The sequence below is a fragment of the Polypterus senegalus genome, chromosome 1, assembly GCF_016835505.1.
Source record: "Polypterus senegalus isolate Bchr_013 chromosome 1, ASM1683550v1, whole genome shotgun sequence".
NCBI classification, from domain to species: domain Eukaryota; kingdom Metazoa; phylum Chordata; class Cladistia; order Polypteriformes; family Polypteridae; genus Polypterus; species Polypterus senegalus.
Window position 1 is genome coordinate 148431677 of NC_053154.1, and position 17144 is coordinate 148448820.

Genomic DNA, 17144 nt, shown 5'->3' on the forward strand with positions numbered 1-17144 from the left:
GTGTAACCCTGTGCCTTCAGTCCACAGGTGGAAGAATCACAAGATCACTGGTTGAATGCAGCCTGGGCAGGTGTAAGCCCCTAAGACTCTGAATTGCATTAAAAAGGTTTGAGAATATTGTTTTATATCAGAGATAACCTGAGGTCATCTCATTCACCAGTCAGAAATTCTGACAGCAGAGATCACTTGAATCTTCAATATGCAACCCAATAGGCTTATTGTTAAATGTCAATTTTTAAAATAATAATTTGTACATTATAATTATGGTAGACTCTGTATTGTAACTGTTACAGCATTAGGCATTACCCAAAGTCAGAGCTGGGATATGCTGTCTAACATGCATAATGTAACCCTGAATATATCACATAGCTGCCTATGCCCCAGTTATAAAAATAATATATTGTACTATATACCATACATAAAAAACACCTTTGGATTTCACTATAAAATAAAGATTGGCTGTTTGTTATGTGAACTTAATCTTTCTTGCATTCGACACACAGCTAAGCAATTTGTTTAATAAACAGGCTGGTCACTTTAAAAAATATTTTAAAATACTTTTTCCAAATTTAAGCTCAAATATTTAATACAATACTTCCTGGATCAAACCATTTTTTAAACTAACATCTGCCAATTGTTAATACAAAGTTTTAAGTACTTTTATTGGGACTCATAGTTTCTGTATAGCTTTAATTTTTCACTTACCTTTCAGCTGTTAAGTACTGAAAATAATTTGCTAGTTCATATTTTGCCTTACTCCAGTAATATATTGTCACATACTGAAATAAATCATTTTAATTTTCAAGTCTGTGTTGGAAAGTTAGCAACAACAATGGACTCAATTCAAAATAATGTGTCGTTTTCTAGCCCACTACATCCAGACCAGAGTCACATGGTCAATATAATGTACTCTGATTGGATTTTACCTTTGAACTTTACAGGAGTTGTTTTTTTTTTTTTGACTTTGAATTGCATTCAGCATTATAACCCTTCCAGAAGTGAAAAAGTACCTTAGCTAAAGCCCTGATAGATAAGTATGTGTCCGCATTATTTGTTTGATAAATATACAGCTATATAAAAAACGATTAACAGCCATTGCTTCTTCAAAGAACATTCTCCATCCATTCAACCGTTTTGTAACCCACTAACTTGGGACGGTCAAACAATATAACCAGCATGTCTTTGGGATGTGGGAGGAAAGATGGAGGATTATACCAAAAAGAAAGACAGGCCTAGATCAGTAATTCACTGATATATTTAAAAGCATTAGTACTATTCACAAAGAAAAACATATATTTTAATACAATATAAAAGTAAAAAGATTTTGGTCAGGCTTGAAGTTACAAAGGTATTTATTTATACAAAATTTGATATCTTACCATTTACAATACAAAGATAAACTATGTATATAGCAGCAGCAACTTACTAAGGAGCCGAATTTCATGAATATGGCTTTATCATGACAGCGCAGCTCCTCACAGATAGGGAGCCCAGCCCAAGTACATCTGGCACAGCATATTTTCATCTGTTCCTTCCTGGATGAGATAGTGAACATGTCCTTCAATAGAAAGGGGCAAACCCTTCACTTTATTTCTGTTCTTAATCACACCTTGAAGTCTTTGATCTATATCAAGGACATGGGTCTTTGCCTAAGGAGGCAGAAATAATTGTTAAGATATATATTTTTTTTTAATCGTGTAGTTAATAAATGCCATACAAAATCACTCACACATGGCAGCATGGCTAAAGCTCTTTCATCATCCAAAATTATGATACTAAACTTTGATACTCTCACTTTGTTGTTTTTTTCACAATTCCAGTTTTTATCTAATCAACATTACATTCAAAAAAGAAATAAACAAGTAAAGCATGCATCTATTTAAGTTAAAATAGGATATTGATATATTGATACACAATCATTTATCTCTATTTATAATCAGACTTTATATTAACATGATATTTTCACACTTAGGGAGGTCGAAAATGGTGGTGGAATTTTTTCATGATTTCATATGCATTATCTAGACTATTCCTCTTTGGTTCAAAATGTGCCTTTAGTGTGGTGGTGAACTGTTCTAAACTCATTTCATTTGTGGTGCTATGATATCTTTTAGTAGTTCAAAGTTCTTTACTCAAATTACACTCAGGAACACTGCCCTTTTCATTTCTTCAGTAATAGCATTTGCCATGAAGAAATGTTCAACCCTCTCTTAAAAGTTACAAAAACTCTCTTCCGACTCCTTTAAACTCCAGCTGCAGTAACAAGATTAGCCATTTTCACACTGCCCCCCAAGCCCAATCCTCGTCGCCAATCTGTTGCATCTCAGGTAAGTAACTTGATGCAGGACAGCACTCACAAACAGAAACAAATTAACAACAGTCCTGAGACAAATCCAATTGAGATCTGCTACATTTTAAACAAAAGCCTCAATATAAAAGAACAGTTTGAAGCAATCAAAGTAACATTGGATAGATGTGTTACCTTATATTGATGTTCTCTTTATCAAATGAATATTTTCTTAAGTGGGTTGCTGTAAAGATGCCAATTTTGGTACCTTCATGTCTTTTGAGCATCTTGTGGTAGCTGTTCAAGAACTGTCACAATTTCTAATATTACCTATTTATCGACCTCCTAAATATAAAGCATCTTTTATCGATGGATTTTTAGATTTACTGTCTATAATAATAACAAACTATGACAGGTTCCTAATAGTAGGTGACTTCAACTTTCATACTGATAACTAGTCAGATTCCAAAGGCATGAAAATGTATTAATTTGCTACATTCTTTTGACATTAGCCAGTACGTTAGTCAGGCTACACATAATGGAGGACACATGCTGGTTAGACATCAGTATATCTGACCATTTCCACATTTTAGTTGATGTAGAAGTACTGATGACTAGAATTAAAAAGCAGCATATCATTACAAAATATTATTTTGATGCCACAGCAGCCACTAGGTTTGCTAACATTAATTGTTCTATTATAGGCAGCAATGTAACCTGTACGGTGGACAATTTTAATGCTAAGGTGATAACTTTAATTGACATTGCAGCCCCCAAAATTCCACCAGCACCAGCACCAGAGTACCTTGGAATACTCATGCTCTTTTTACATTTAACAGGACATGCTGCAAGGATAAGCGTAAATGGAGTAAAATTAAACTAACAGTTCACTATGAAATGTTGATTGCACATATTAGTGGATACAACAAAGCAGTCCGACAAAAGAGGCAGTCCTGTTTTTCTAACACTATAAATGAAAAATGCAGGAAATCCAAGAGTTTTGTTTTCTATTATTGATAATCTTCTAAATCCAGCTCAGTCCGCGGAGTGCCTTCTGAATACTACTGAAGAAACACGCAAAGCTTTTTGAACTTTCTTCAATCACAAAATAAACAACATTAGATGTAATACAATTCATCACTCAAAGGCCTATACAGTTGAACCTTATCAAGCTCACTAAGGTGAACTAAATTCCTTCACTAAAATAGGTAGATCTGAATTTCATAGGATAATTACTCTGTTAAAACCTTCCACTTTCTGAAGTGCTCATTGATTGTGTACTTGATATCGTTAACTGCTCTTTATATACCAAGGTCTTCCCAGATTGTCTAAAGACAGTGGTAGTTAAACCTTTGCTCAAGAAAAATAATCTTGAAACGTCTGTCTTTTTCTATCCTGCCTTTCTCATAAAATTCTAGAAAAAGCAGTTTCTAACTAGTTAATTATTTGAATAGATACACCATTCTTAATAAGTTTCAGTCAGGTTTTAGACAAAATCACAGTAGAGAAACTACATTGGTTAAAATGGTTAATGGCATGCATGTTAATGCTGACACAGGCAATACATCTGTTCTCATTCTTTTAGACTTGAGTGCAGCATTCGACACCACAGGCCACAGCATTCTTATTAATTGTCTCAGCCAATGGAAAGATCCATGAGATTTCATATGGGGCACCATAAGGATCTATTCTGGGCCCATATTATTTTCAATTTACATGGTCCCATTAGACCAGATTATCTCAAAACACAAGGTAAGCTACCACAGTTATGCAGACGACACAAAGATTTACTTATCTATAGCACCTGATGACCCTGACTCTCTGTGCCCTTTGATTTCAATGTCTTTTAATACTGAATGGATGAATAGTAATTTTCTCAAGCTAAATAAGAAAAAAACAAATTTTAGTTGTTGGGGGGGAAAAAAAAAAAAACTGACTGCATTTTCCCTGAAAATCCCAAACTGAAACCGAAGTGAACACACTAAACCTGGAAGGTGAACCATCACAACTTGGAGCCCTGAATAGTCCAAGAACACGTGTATGCACCATTAACTGTATTTTTTTCTCATGTTAAATTTGCGTTAAGGTTTATTTAATTTATACAATGGAGTACAAAAAAAACTAAGTGTGGCATAATGTTTATTATGCATTTATCTATTGTGAGATGTGGCCGGCTTGTCATCCCGGCCAATACCCCCAGGCTGCCAGATGGAGCCCTCCCTGCAGTATGGAGGTGCCCCGAAGACCAGCAGGGGGTCATGGGACATGTAGTTTTTATACAAGACCCTGCTGGATACCACTGGGGCCGCAAGAGGGAGCTGCAGGGAGGACCGAAGACTTCTTCGTGCCCTACAACCCGGAAGTGCGTCAGAGGAAGAGCGACGTGCTTCCGGGGTGAAAAGAAAGGACTTGTACCTGATCCGGAAGTGATTGAGAGTTGCATGGACTGGGGATTGGAACGCTTCCGAGTCAGGGTATTTATAAGGACTGTGGAAGCTCCCAGACTGCGAGCTGAGCTCGGTGGTAGGAGGGCAAAGTGTCCGGGAGTGTGGAGGATTGTTATTATTGTAGTTATTGGTTTGTTTATGAGTATTGTGGAGGAGAGGGTACTTTGTACACTGTGGCGATTAAATAAAGTCAATTATTGGACTTTTACCTGGTGTTTGGAGTTGTGGACAAGGGTTCAAGGGAGCGAGAGTGCCCCCTATCTGTCACACTATAAATACTGTTCAAATGAAGATAAGATCTTGTTATGTTCTCATATGTTGAAAAAAAAAAAAATTTCATGGGGTGAATTTAAAATTGATCTTTTTGACTACAACGGAAAACACCAGGTTTTGATAAAAAGAATAAAAATCATTACTATCACTTATCCTGAGCAAGGTTGTGAGGAAACTGGAGCCTATCCCAGAAATCATTGGGTCCAAGACAGGAACAATCCCTGGAGAAGGTAAATGCTCATCACAGGGTGAACTCACAGACACACAAAGACACATATCGAGGCCAATTTAGCATTGTAATCTACCTAACCTGCATGTCTTTGGACTATGGGAGGAAACTGGAGAACTTGGAGGAAACCTATGCAAACACAGAAAGAACAGACAAGCTCCACACATTCAGCACCCAGGATGTGAACCCCCAGTCCCCTTATTGTGAGGTAGCTGCACTACCACTGCAGCACTGTGCTGCCCAACATAAATTCATCTTTTACTCCACTAACAGTTTCATTAACCAAGTTGTTCTTGGGATCACAACATACAGCTGAGTCCATAAGTTTATGTAAATGTGGCTAAAACCTTTCAAACTCAAAATTCCCCAAGATCCACCTTAATAAATGGATAAGTGTCTATCTGTGCGCCTGTCTGGTTGCTATGTCTCTGTCATTCCAATAGATGGCGTATCACAAACAATAACACTACTATTATGAATCCCATACCAAATAGCATAAAACAGAAGCATCTGCATTTCATGGTGCACTGCAAACATAAATGCTGCAGTGTAAATGCTTAGGATAGTCTTTCCTGCTTTTCTCACAATTTTTCCCAGAATTTTGGCCCATTCCTCCTTACAAAACTGATGTAACTGAGTCATGTTTGTGGGTTTCCTTGCTCAGACAAGTTTCCTCAGTTAATTTCACAGATATTCTATGGGATCCAGGTCAAGGCTTTGTGATGGCCATTCAAGTACTGTCACATTGGTGTCTGCATGCAATTTAGTTTATAATACAATAAACAACTTGAGTAAACACAATACATGATTTCTAAATGATTGTTTAACTTATTGAAGGAAAAAGTTCACCAACAGCTTTATCATTCACGTGTCTAAACCCCAAAAACATTAATACTTGGTGGTGCCACATTTAGCAGCAACTGCAATCATCCACTTCAGATCAGACTTTTCACAATGATGTGGAGAAATTCTAGTCCTCTCTTCTCTACAGAAATGGGGATTTTTCACCTATAAACTGCCATTTAATGTCCTGCCACAACATCTCAATGGGGTTCAAGTAAGGACTTTCACAAGGTCTCTCCAAAACTCTAATGTTTGTATTTTTTCAGTCATTCAGAGTTGGAATTGCTCTTACGCTTCACATCATTTCTCTGCTGCATGACTTCATATCACAGACTGATAACCAGACATTCTCAATCAATATTTTTACATAAAGAGCAGAATTCAGGCTTCCCTCAATTATGGCAAGTCACCAAGGCTCTGAAGAAGTAACTTGTCTCCACATCATCACATTACCATCACCATGTTTGATTGTGGCCAGGATTTTCTAATTGGAAAACTATACGTGCTTTATGCCAGATGTAATGGGTCCAATGCATTCCAAAAAAATCCAATTTTGACTAAACAGTTCACAGAACATTATCTCAAAGGATTTGGGTTTAATCAAGGCATTTTTTGGCAAAAGTTACATAAGCCTTTATGTTGCTCTGGTTTAGATGTGCTTTTTTTCATTTTTGTCTTTGTAATGGCAGAATCATGAACACTGACTTAACTGAGCTTAGAGAGGCTTGCAGTTCCTTAGATGTTCTAATTGGTTCTTCTATGAATTCCAACATGAGTTTTCGATGTATTCTTGGACAAATTTTGTTAAGCCTGCCACTCCACTATTCCAAGTTCTCTCCATTTGAAGATGATGGCTCTCACAGTGATTTCTTTATAATCCTTTTCTGATTAATATATTTCAGCAACTTTCTTTTTGAGGTCTTCTGCAATTTATTTTAATGAAGCCATGAAGAGCTGCTTGTTGAAACCTTTTATCCAACTTCACATTGATGGAAAGATTCTGTTCAAGTGTTGTTAAGACTCAATAGGCCTGACAACAATCAAGTTGAGTGTTTTTAGTGTAATCTAATCTGTTATAATTTATATTTGTTTCAATGATTGATTAAGTGACAAGGGGGCAATTACTTTTTCACATGGATGATGTAGGTGTTGGTGAACTTTTTCCTTCAATAAATCAAATGTTCATTTAAAATGGAGTATTATGTTTACTCAGACGTTTCTTTTTATATTATACTTTTTTTTTGGAGATCAGAAACAATTAAGTGTTATGAAATAAGAAAAAAGCGTGCAAATCAGGAAGGGGAATTACTTTTTCATGGCACTGTAGTATACTTTATGGGAATGAGGCATTGCTGATGAAAGTGGAACATGATGAAAGCTGGAAAAAAAAGAGATAAGAGTGATCAAATAGACATGTGAAGTGTCATAGAGAGAGATGAGGATGAATGCCAAGTTAAGAGAAAGGCTTGATGTGCAGGCAAATAGTGCTGTGCCAGAAAGAAACAGACTAAGGTGCTTTGGGCATGTTAGATGAAAGGCAGAGAATGACTAGGTTAAGAGGTGTGCCAAAGGAACATGGATGTGGAGAGAATGAGGTCAAGAGGGAGGCAGAAGTAGTGGCCAGAGGTGATGCAAGATGATAAGCAAAGAATGGCAATCAAGAAGGAGTGGAGGGCGGGCAGTGGACTAACTTGATTAACCCTGAAAACAGTTTTTAAGCCGTTGATAATGATGATGATGATGTACTATGAACACAGATTTTTATAGCTATGTATACATCTCTCTCTTTATTTGTATCTACAGTACATACAGTTTATATATGTGTATGTTTAGGCTCTAAATCATTCATACTTTTAAAACATGCATTTTACTAGAAATTATGCTTTTTTTCCCAGATAAGACTGTGTATGTAAACATTTTAGTGTATTACCTTTTCATTAACAATCTCTCCAGACTCATTTACTAGTGACTTTAAGTTTCCTTTGAGTGGCTTGCTCCATTCCACCAATGGATCATGAAGGAAGGTCTTCAAAACACTAAAGATAAAAGAAACTTGTAAATAATTCACATGTAGAAACTATAGTCAAATAAAATGTTTAGCAGTAAAGCATTAAAAAAATCCAATTGTGACAAGTACAGCCCGTTGTCAGAAATAACAGAATTCAAGTATTTCAATTTACATTCTAGAATTTTACTTTTCAATCCATTGTTATTCATGACCAAGGGTGAGTAAAGTAGCAAAAACTATAATCAAGTGTAAGTAAACATACTCGATCAAAAATGTTGTTCAGTAGAAGTAAAACAGTATCAGGTCAAAACCTTACGCAATTAACTCAAGTTACTTTAATTTAAATTAGGTTTTTAGTATATTTAAAAAAATGACAACTCTTTAAAAAAACACACTGCATGGCTTCTCAATAAATTATATATACTACTACCGCAAAATCAGAATATAACAAAATGATAAAAAAAATACTAAAATAAAACAATTTGCCATTTTTTTTATTCTGTACAAATCAATTTGTCATTAAACTGCTTATAAATATTTTTAGAAGCCTTAGCTGCATGTAACTAAAAACAGAACGCTCTGCATTTCAGATCAAATGGCCTTTGATGTACTTTCTTTAACATACAGCTCTCCACAAACAGTAACTTAAAATAAATTATAGATAGCTATTACAGTTCTCCCCGTGTCTGCGTCGGTTTTCTCCGGGTACTCTGGTTTCCTCCCACAGTCCAAAGACTTTCAGGTTAGGTGCATTGGCGATCCTAAATTGTCCCTAGTGTGTGCTTGGTGTGTGTGTGTGTGCCCTGCCCGGGGATCTGTTCCTGCCTTGCACCCTGTGCTGGCTGGGATTGGCTCCAGCAGATCCCCCATGACCCTGTGTTAGGATACAGCAGGTTGGAGAATGACTGACTGACTAGCTATTGCATTTTGATTCATACAAAGTTATTTAGTGATCCGTATTTTACTCAGTCAGTCTACTTGATTTGATTGCTAGATAATACTACTACTATTACTAATCAATACTATCACACATGTGTTCCATCGGGATAATTTGGACAGCTCTGGAAAGTCTGCAAATACCACTTCGGAGTAAAAAGGGGCATAATCACTAACAGTATCCCGTTTTCTCCACCACCTTGAGCAACAGCAAGGACTGCAGGCGTAGCCCTGCCCCTAACAGGCTGCAATTGTCCCATCCTCTGCAGACCAGGGACTATTAATATGGCAGGATGGAGCCAGCAAGGTAATTTTTTTGACCCTGGAAAACCAGAGAGAGAGAAAGAGAAAGAGGAACAGAGACATGTAGCCAGGATGGAAAATGGAACATGCTCAGTTATATTTTGTTTTGTACTTTGTTTGCTTTGAAAACATCAAATAAAATTGGAACTGCTGGCTTATCACCTCAACAGTTTCACCAGTGTCCAGAAACTACCACAATGGCACAGTCATGCCGTCATGCCTGGAAGACAATAGCAGACCCTGGAGACAATGTAGCAGTAGTGAAACAACATGCAGTAGAAGTAGAAGCTCTCTGCTATGGAGCAGGAGAAGCTTGCAATTAAATGGGCTGTCACGCACTTATGCTACTAACTCCTTGGGAGGGAGTTCATTCTGGTTACGCCCCCACACACCTCTCCAGTGGCTGCCACACCAGAAAGAATAAAACCCCTGAGTCACATGATGGTTCTTGGTTTTCCAGCCATTCAAGTTCATGGTGCACCACTGGAAATGCACCCTCCACGCCAACATGGACACACTCTCTCTGTTCTGATAACCTGGGGGGGGGGGCTAGATGGGGGTTATGTCACACATGTGTGCATTAGGATCTGGTAGGTTCTGGTAAGTCAGCAAATACCTGTTTTCTCTACAGCTCCAAGCAGTTGCCAGGAGGGAGGCATAACTGTGCATAACGGGTGGCACTGGACCTGCCATCGGAGCTGAAAAGGTTGTCTTTCTTTGACCCTGGAATACCAGAGTGAAAGAGAGATGGAAATCTCAGTGTTTTTAACAGTTTATTTTGTTAGAGGCCCATCACCAGGATGGCATGAGCTCCTTTACATTTTGTTCTGAACTTTTTTGGTTCAAAAATACCAGATGAAAGGGGATCTGCTTGATTGGTACCAAAACAGTTACACTAGTGTCCAGGAACTTTATCATACTATTCATTTATAAAATCTTAAATTAATTACATAATTGAATATGGAATTAATGTAAGCCGATATTTCTATGTCTTCTTGTGTACAAAGATGACATGGCACTGGACCTGCCATCGGAGCTGAAAAGGTTGTCTTTCTTTGTCCCTGGAATACCAGAGTGAAAGAGAGATGGAAATCTCAGTTTTGTTTTTGTTAGTTTATTTTATTAACTTTATCATACTATTCATTTATAAAATCTTAAATTAATTACATAATTGAATATGGAATTAATGTAAGCCGATATTTCTATGTCTTCTTGTGTACAAAGATGTCAATAAATAATTATAACTGTGGCTTTTTTCTTCTGAGTGTGTGTGGTAAAGTGTGGTCTGTGGATGGTTGACATCTTTTAAATACAGTAAATAATCACCACACTCGCATCTTTGTGTTGGGGGGCATGGTAGCGTGGCAAGAGCGGTGCCCATAGGCGATGCAGGAGCAGACAGCTGTGCACATAGTGCACAGGTATAGGAGCACGCATGACCCTAATTCGTGCCAGGGGCTGCTGATTGCCGCATCTGTGCCACATCCCTGCTTTAAAAAGGGAACCATGAAAGCAGGATGGGGGAAGATAAAAAAAAAAAAAAAGCAGATCAGAGGAAAACCAGACTGGCCAGTGAGAGAAGAAGAAGGTTGAAAGGAAAATGGAAGAGAGAGAGAGAGAGCCCAAGCTTATGGAGTGAGGCAGCTGGTAGGGCAGGAGCCTCAGGGCCATGGTAACCAGAGATGGTGATAAGGGTGCTAAGTAGGAGCGGTCTGAGTGACAGTGCCTCACTGCAAGGGCCAAAGATGAACAGCGGGAGACACGTGTGGAGCTGGTCGGGTTACCCTGCAGACACCAAAGGGAGGGCGGCAATGAACAGAGCCCAGTTAAGAAAGTTGACTGCACCTATCAGCGAGCGTCTCCTTGCACTGCAAGGTCTAAATAAGATAAGAGGAGGAGATGCCAGTTTTTAAAGGTACACATTGGGGCTTGCCGTTTTTATAGACTGTCTCTAACTTTTAACCTTATCGTTTTTAAAGGAATATTTAATGAACTGTTTGTAACCTCCACCAGCACTTTTTACTTTTAATGGATTATTTATTGAACATTTTGAAAAACTGCACTTTAGGAACACTGTTTGGATTTTGTTTTAATAAAAGCACTGTTCACCTTTTCACCTTCCCCTTGCTTGGTGTGTTTGTTCTCATCTGTTCAGCTCATCCCAGTCATGACTATGGACGGAGTCAGGTTCAAGAGGCTTCCAAAATGGCAGAGGTTAGCAAGGAGCCGACCTGCACCATCACAGTGTGTCTAAACATTGCCTTAATTTGTGTACAGGGAGTTCATTCGAGCTACAAATGTATACTTGGCAAAGCCTTCAATGACTCTAATTTTGTAACTTCTTAACTCGATTGTCCAGAAGAACCGCCATTTCGAGACTGAAGACAAGGCATATCTTCTGAGTTTTGATTGGCTGTTATATATTATGGGTGTTTGAGTGCTGTTATGATTTTGTGCTACTTAGATGAGTGGCTTTTGCTCCTGCTGTTGGTGCTGCTGCTGCCATCATTACCAGAATAATTTATGATGCAAGAAGACGCAACAGCACTAATTCAACTTCCACACGCACATTTTGTCATTGAGAGTAAATGCTTTAAAAACTGAAAAATTAGACAAAAAAAGTCTTTACCTCATTAAAGGCTCTCGCTGATCCCGCATTAATCTCAGAGTTACTTCACATGCTTGTCGGAAAAGTCCCTCTGTCCCCATTGGGCCCATAGCATGAACCATATTGTGCGTTAAGCGAAATGGAACTACTTCTGGCACATCAAATGTTTCTCCCTGTTACAAGACAACCATTGTTTATTATTGTAATGCTTCAAATCATATTTTCATACTGTAATAGCTATGAAAGAATTGAGAAAAATGAACCCCGGAAAGAAGCGCACGGGAAAGAACTGCACACGGAAAAATGCACACACGAAAATAAACACACGGGAAAAACCGCATGTGGAAGAATACGCATATGGTAAAGTGCGCACGCGGAAAAAAACACACGGCGGCAACATATAACTATTCCAAATATAAAATATACTCCACCTATACTGCTAGACAATTTTTATTATAATAAAACAATGACTGGTTTGCTCTTGTACAATGTCTCCGTTCTTCATTCTCATTAAGGAATGGCACTTTGTTGATCGATTCTCAGGGCACCTCCAAGTATCTATTCCATTTGTTGTGCGAAAACGTAGATATTCAAATCCCTTGTAATCGAGAATTTACTTGCCTTTCTGACTGGTTGAAAAACTCCATCTCGCTTATTCAAAAAAAAAATGTCGACTTGCCTTGCTCGAAAGTTAGGGAAGATTAAAGAAAACTCTGTGTGGCCTATTTATAGAACAACCTTTACTTACTTGCCGTAATCAAAACTATAAAACCCTAATTTGCCTACCTGTGGAAAAAGAACGTATAATATAAATTCTGAAAACTATTGTAAAGAATAATTTCCTAGAAATGGCAATTTAGGCACAATGACAGTAATAAAAGGATTAATGACTATTTTATTTTATGGACCATCCAACAGCTCACTACCCCAGATAGCACAAATTAAAACATACAAACTTATAAATACGTTTAGTGAACAATTATACAATTTTGTTTATTGTGATGTATAATGTAACATTTTTTTCTTCTTTGCATATACGCCTTTGCAGTATGCTCATTTTTCCATGTGCGCATTTATCCACGTGCGGTTTTTCCCGTGTGCTTCTTTCCATCACCAAAAAAAATGTATTAACAATATTTTAACTTATTAATAATCATCCTGTACAAAATGTACTTTATGCTTATATTTAACAGTATTTCTGTGAAGAATAATTCAATTTCTTAAACTTAAAGCTCAACAATAAACACAACTGAAAAATGAAATTTTAATTGTTTCATTTTTTATGTATTTAATGTATAATCTGATGCTTTACTATACACATTCCTTATAGCAAAGAATTTATATATCAGTATCACATTTAAAAATGCAAACCTTATTAAACAAGCAGTTGAAGTCGACATGAATGCACTCTCCTGTTGAAGAGTCAAATAAGATATTTTCCCCATGGCGGTCACCAAGTCCCAAAATATAACCAACCATAGACATTACTGCAGTAGAACGACAGTAAGCAGACCTACTACTGTACCTGAAGCAAACAATAAAAAAAAAAGTTTTAAAATGAAAATGCCTGTACTTTTCTTTTTAAGTGTATTTTTTTCAAGAAAACAAACCATGATGCAGGATCCAGGAAAGTTCTTAGGAACCATTCATGGAAAACAGGTGGATGCCGAGGTAGTAGAACCTCTTTGAAAATGTTTAGTTTTTCTTGTAACTGGGCGGACTTTGGAAGCATGCATTGCCTCAGTTCTTTTCCAGTCATATAACAGCCTATGATAAAAAGCAAATTGGCATTTTAAAAACAGTACAGTAGAAATGTAGCAGAATTGAAGCTATGTCTATATAAAGGAACCACAAAATATAATCAATATGAAATATCAAGTTGCATTCACTGGAAATCTGTTCTCTTAAATTGGCTAACAAAACAAATTCCGTGAAATGTTGTGAAGAGCATTTCAAACTCCACAGTTTAAAGACACAACAGACTGACTACTTCATTTAAGATACACTTTTTATTTACCTTAAGAATCAAAAACACCTGGGGCCTCATGTATAAACGGTGCATATGCACAAAAATGTTGTGTACGAACATTTCCACGCTCAAATCACGATGTATAAAACCTAAACTTGGCGTAAAGCCATGCAAATTTTCACGGTAGCTCCAACCCTGGTATACGCAAGTTCTCCACTCGGTTTTGCAAACTGGCAGCACCCAGCGTCAAAGCAGTGCTACTGTTCCTGTGTGGTTATCCTATGTTTTTTAAATCCACATCCCTGACACAGCTTTATTATATACACTGAAACTAACTGTATATTGTTTATTAATTTAAGGCATCTGTTGTAATTAACCAGTAACAATATAATGGACCAGGGAATAGCCAAAGTATTCCAAATACCATAGCTGCTTTAGCGTTGTTACTTTCACTGCACCTTCTTCTTCTTTCAGCTGCTCCCGTTAGGGGTTGCCACGGCGGATCAACTTTTTCCATATTACTCTCACTGCACCACTCGGAGTATTAATATCACTGCATCTGAATGTGGAATCACAGATTCACAACAGCTGATCAGAAAGAGAATTATCAGTATACAGCATCAAGCACACGCTGCCGCAGCCATGCTATCTATTGAACTGCTCTCATACGGCAAATGCTTCAGAGCCTTTCCTCACAGTTCAGAAAGTTTCATCCCAAGAACTATAAACGCACTCAATCAGTCCATCAAGTGCTACTTGTAGAACTGTTTGTACTTATTAGTACAATGATCTCACTGTAAACTTGCGATAGTTATAATATTGCACAACCTGCACCACTTTATAATGCGCATATTTACATATGATGACAATATCATTTTTAAGATGAAATGCAGAAAAACATGTTTATTATATTATACAGATAAAACTTTAACTTTAAATAATCTATATTGTTAATAATTAAACATGTGAGGACATGGTGTCGCTGCACTAGCAAGGAGCTGGCGCTCTGTTCATGGATTATTCCTGCCTCGCGCTGTATGCTTGCTGAGGCTGGCGTGACATTGGATGGATAGAATAATTAAACATGTACTATGAAGATATTTCAATGTTTCTTAAAAGTTTTGAAGAATCAGCGTTCTAAGCTTACAGATGGCTTAACGTCTATTACAGAGCTGATTGTGTGGCGAATGGGCATCTGGAGAAAGAAAAGGACAGGAATTGGGGGTTAGTATGTTTGAAAGAGACAATACTTCTGCAATAAATTATTTCATCGAAAGTCGCGCACGGCACAGCAAGAGACTTGCATGAGACATGAACAATCACTGCACCATCGTGTTCCCATATTTAATAACATGTTTTAACTCCCATCATCATGAAAATGATATCAAGTATACATCTCAGTATTTTAATTATTCAGAGAGCTGCAATATCATGAATGTAATGGATTCTGTGTCCTGTCGGAGGAAGAGAAAGCCTGTTTAAGAAGCACATAGTGATTCACACACATAGAGCACATAGAAGATCAAATACAAAACAAAGCATTTAACATGCTACTTTAGTTACGATGGGATTTGAGAAACTAGTAAATTAAACGATTTTAAGAGGAAGTTTATGATGTTCTACTTTAATGACAAAATAAACTACATGATTAAAGTGAAAATTTCGAGATTAAAGTTGACATTTCATGCTTTTTTACCCACTGTGTGCCTATTTTTTTTTTCTCTGTACCCTAATAAGCTTTCATATGACACTCAGATGGTGGGCTACCACTCACCTTTTCACGGCGACTTTGATATCTGACAACTTCTTTTTTATTTCGGGTACTGTGCGACTTTGTGAACTTGAGCTTTTGAGTTTCTCCGACACTCTATGTCACTCAATCAACTTCCTTTTGTTGTTTATACCACTGTTTAATTCAACAAATAGTACGTTTTTCCTTGCCTCCACTTGGTATTCGCTGAAATTCTTCTTATTCCCCCCCATGCTTTTGCCATTGCCTTTTCACAGAACGCTGAGCTTAAGGGCTATTTATATTGATTTGCATATTCAAAGAGGCGTAATTCTGGGAGGTGACAGGGCGGGACAGCAGGCGCTTGCACGTGCGTTACTTTTCACACTGACCGTAATATATGTAGCGGAAGAATGTGGAAGTTGGCGTTCGCACAGATTTATGCATCTGGATTTTTTTGTGCGCACGCACATTTCCGCTTTTGTCTGTATGCCATGTTATAGTGTGAATTTTACGCACAGCGTTATGCATGAAGCCCCTGGTGGTTAGTTTATAAAAGACCGTTTTGTCTGTTATTCAAAGCTGCTTGAAGTACATTTTAGCAAGATGTTACAAAATAGCACGAGGAAAGAACAGCAAATCAAGTAACAACCATACATCTTAAAGTGTTATAATTCACACACGGTAAGCAAATCTATACCTTTTTCTTTATATAGTTTATTTACGATCTGTCTGAGACCAGATGTGTTGTTTACCCATTCAATTATTCCACACTCTTCATTTAGTGGGAGAACTGCGTATGTGCGAATATGAAGTTCTCGTCTGCGGGATTCTGCATCTTTACGTAAACTCTGTCAAACAGAACAAAATAATAGGTCATTTTCCTATTTGCTTACTTTGTTGCACATAATGACATCAAAGCATTACAAAATATTCGTTCTCTGAAATGATCCTACTTGTTTGAAGTTTAGCATCTCTCTAGTATCTCAGTTTAAAATAATATGTGCTAATTTCAATTATGAAAAAATAAAAGTAAATAAAAGCTATACTATTATCAGATCAGCAAAGGTGAATTTTGGCTGTCATCTGCAGTTACTTTGGAATTACTAATTTAACAAGACTGTTAGAACATTCTGTATTTAAATATTAGATAATATTATACATTTAATGCTATTTTTGTTTACCCTTCTAATCAGTAGAATAAATTATAATCATGAAGCAAAGTATACATTTTGCATGGATATAAAGAGCTTTATGATAATTCTTTCTACCTTGTTGATGAGCGAATTGAACTCCATAAGTCTACAATCTTTGCGCAGGTCATCTTTAGGCTTGCACATCATAGTATAAAGTTTCCCATCTGAGCCTTTTAGACAAATTTTCTTTGGCTTCTGAAGGGAGGCAAGTATTTCAATCTACAAAAAAGGAAATATAATGAGGAAGCAAGGAATTCTATTTCTAAATTTTTATTGCATTCCTAATTATTAAACAATTTACATTTATTCTTATATG

At 37.1% G+C, this 17144-nt stretch overlaps 1 protein-coding gene across 5 annotated transcripts in view; it reads right to left on the bottom strand.

The window, feature by feature from the left end:
- Window positions 1–1333: 1333 nt before the first annotated feature.
- Window positions 1334–17144, bottom strand: part of atr (ATR serine/threonine kinase) — a 108403-nt gene continuing 92592 nt past the window's right edge. For 4 of the 5 annotated variants that reach the window (XM_039760394.1, XM_039760389.1, XM_039760407.1 and 1 more), the window contains 7 exons: window positions 16904–17047; window positions 16333–16483; window positions 13545–13701; window positions 13306–13459; window positions 11956–12107; window positions 8010–8115; window positions 1334–1649 (listed from right to left, as the gene is read on the bottom strand). In XM_039760394.1, coding sequence (XP_039616328.1) covers window positions 1476–1649; window positions 8010–8115; window positions 11956–12107; window positions 13306–13459; window positions 13545–13701; window positions 16333–16483; window positions 16904–17047 — 1038 coding nt within the window. In that variant the 3' untranslated portion in view covers window positions 1334–1475. Of the gene's footprint in view, window positions 1650–7388; window positions 7458–8009; window positions 8116–11955; window positions 12108–13305; window positions 13460–13544; window positions 13702–16332; window positions 16484–16903; window positions 17048–17144 lie in introns of all 5 variants that reach the window. The other variant, XM_039760395.1, reaches the window with a different exon arrangement.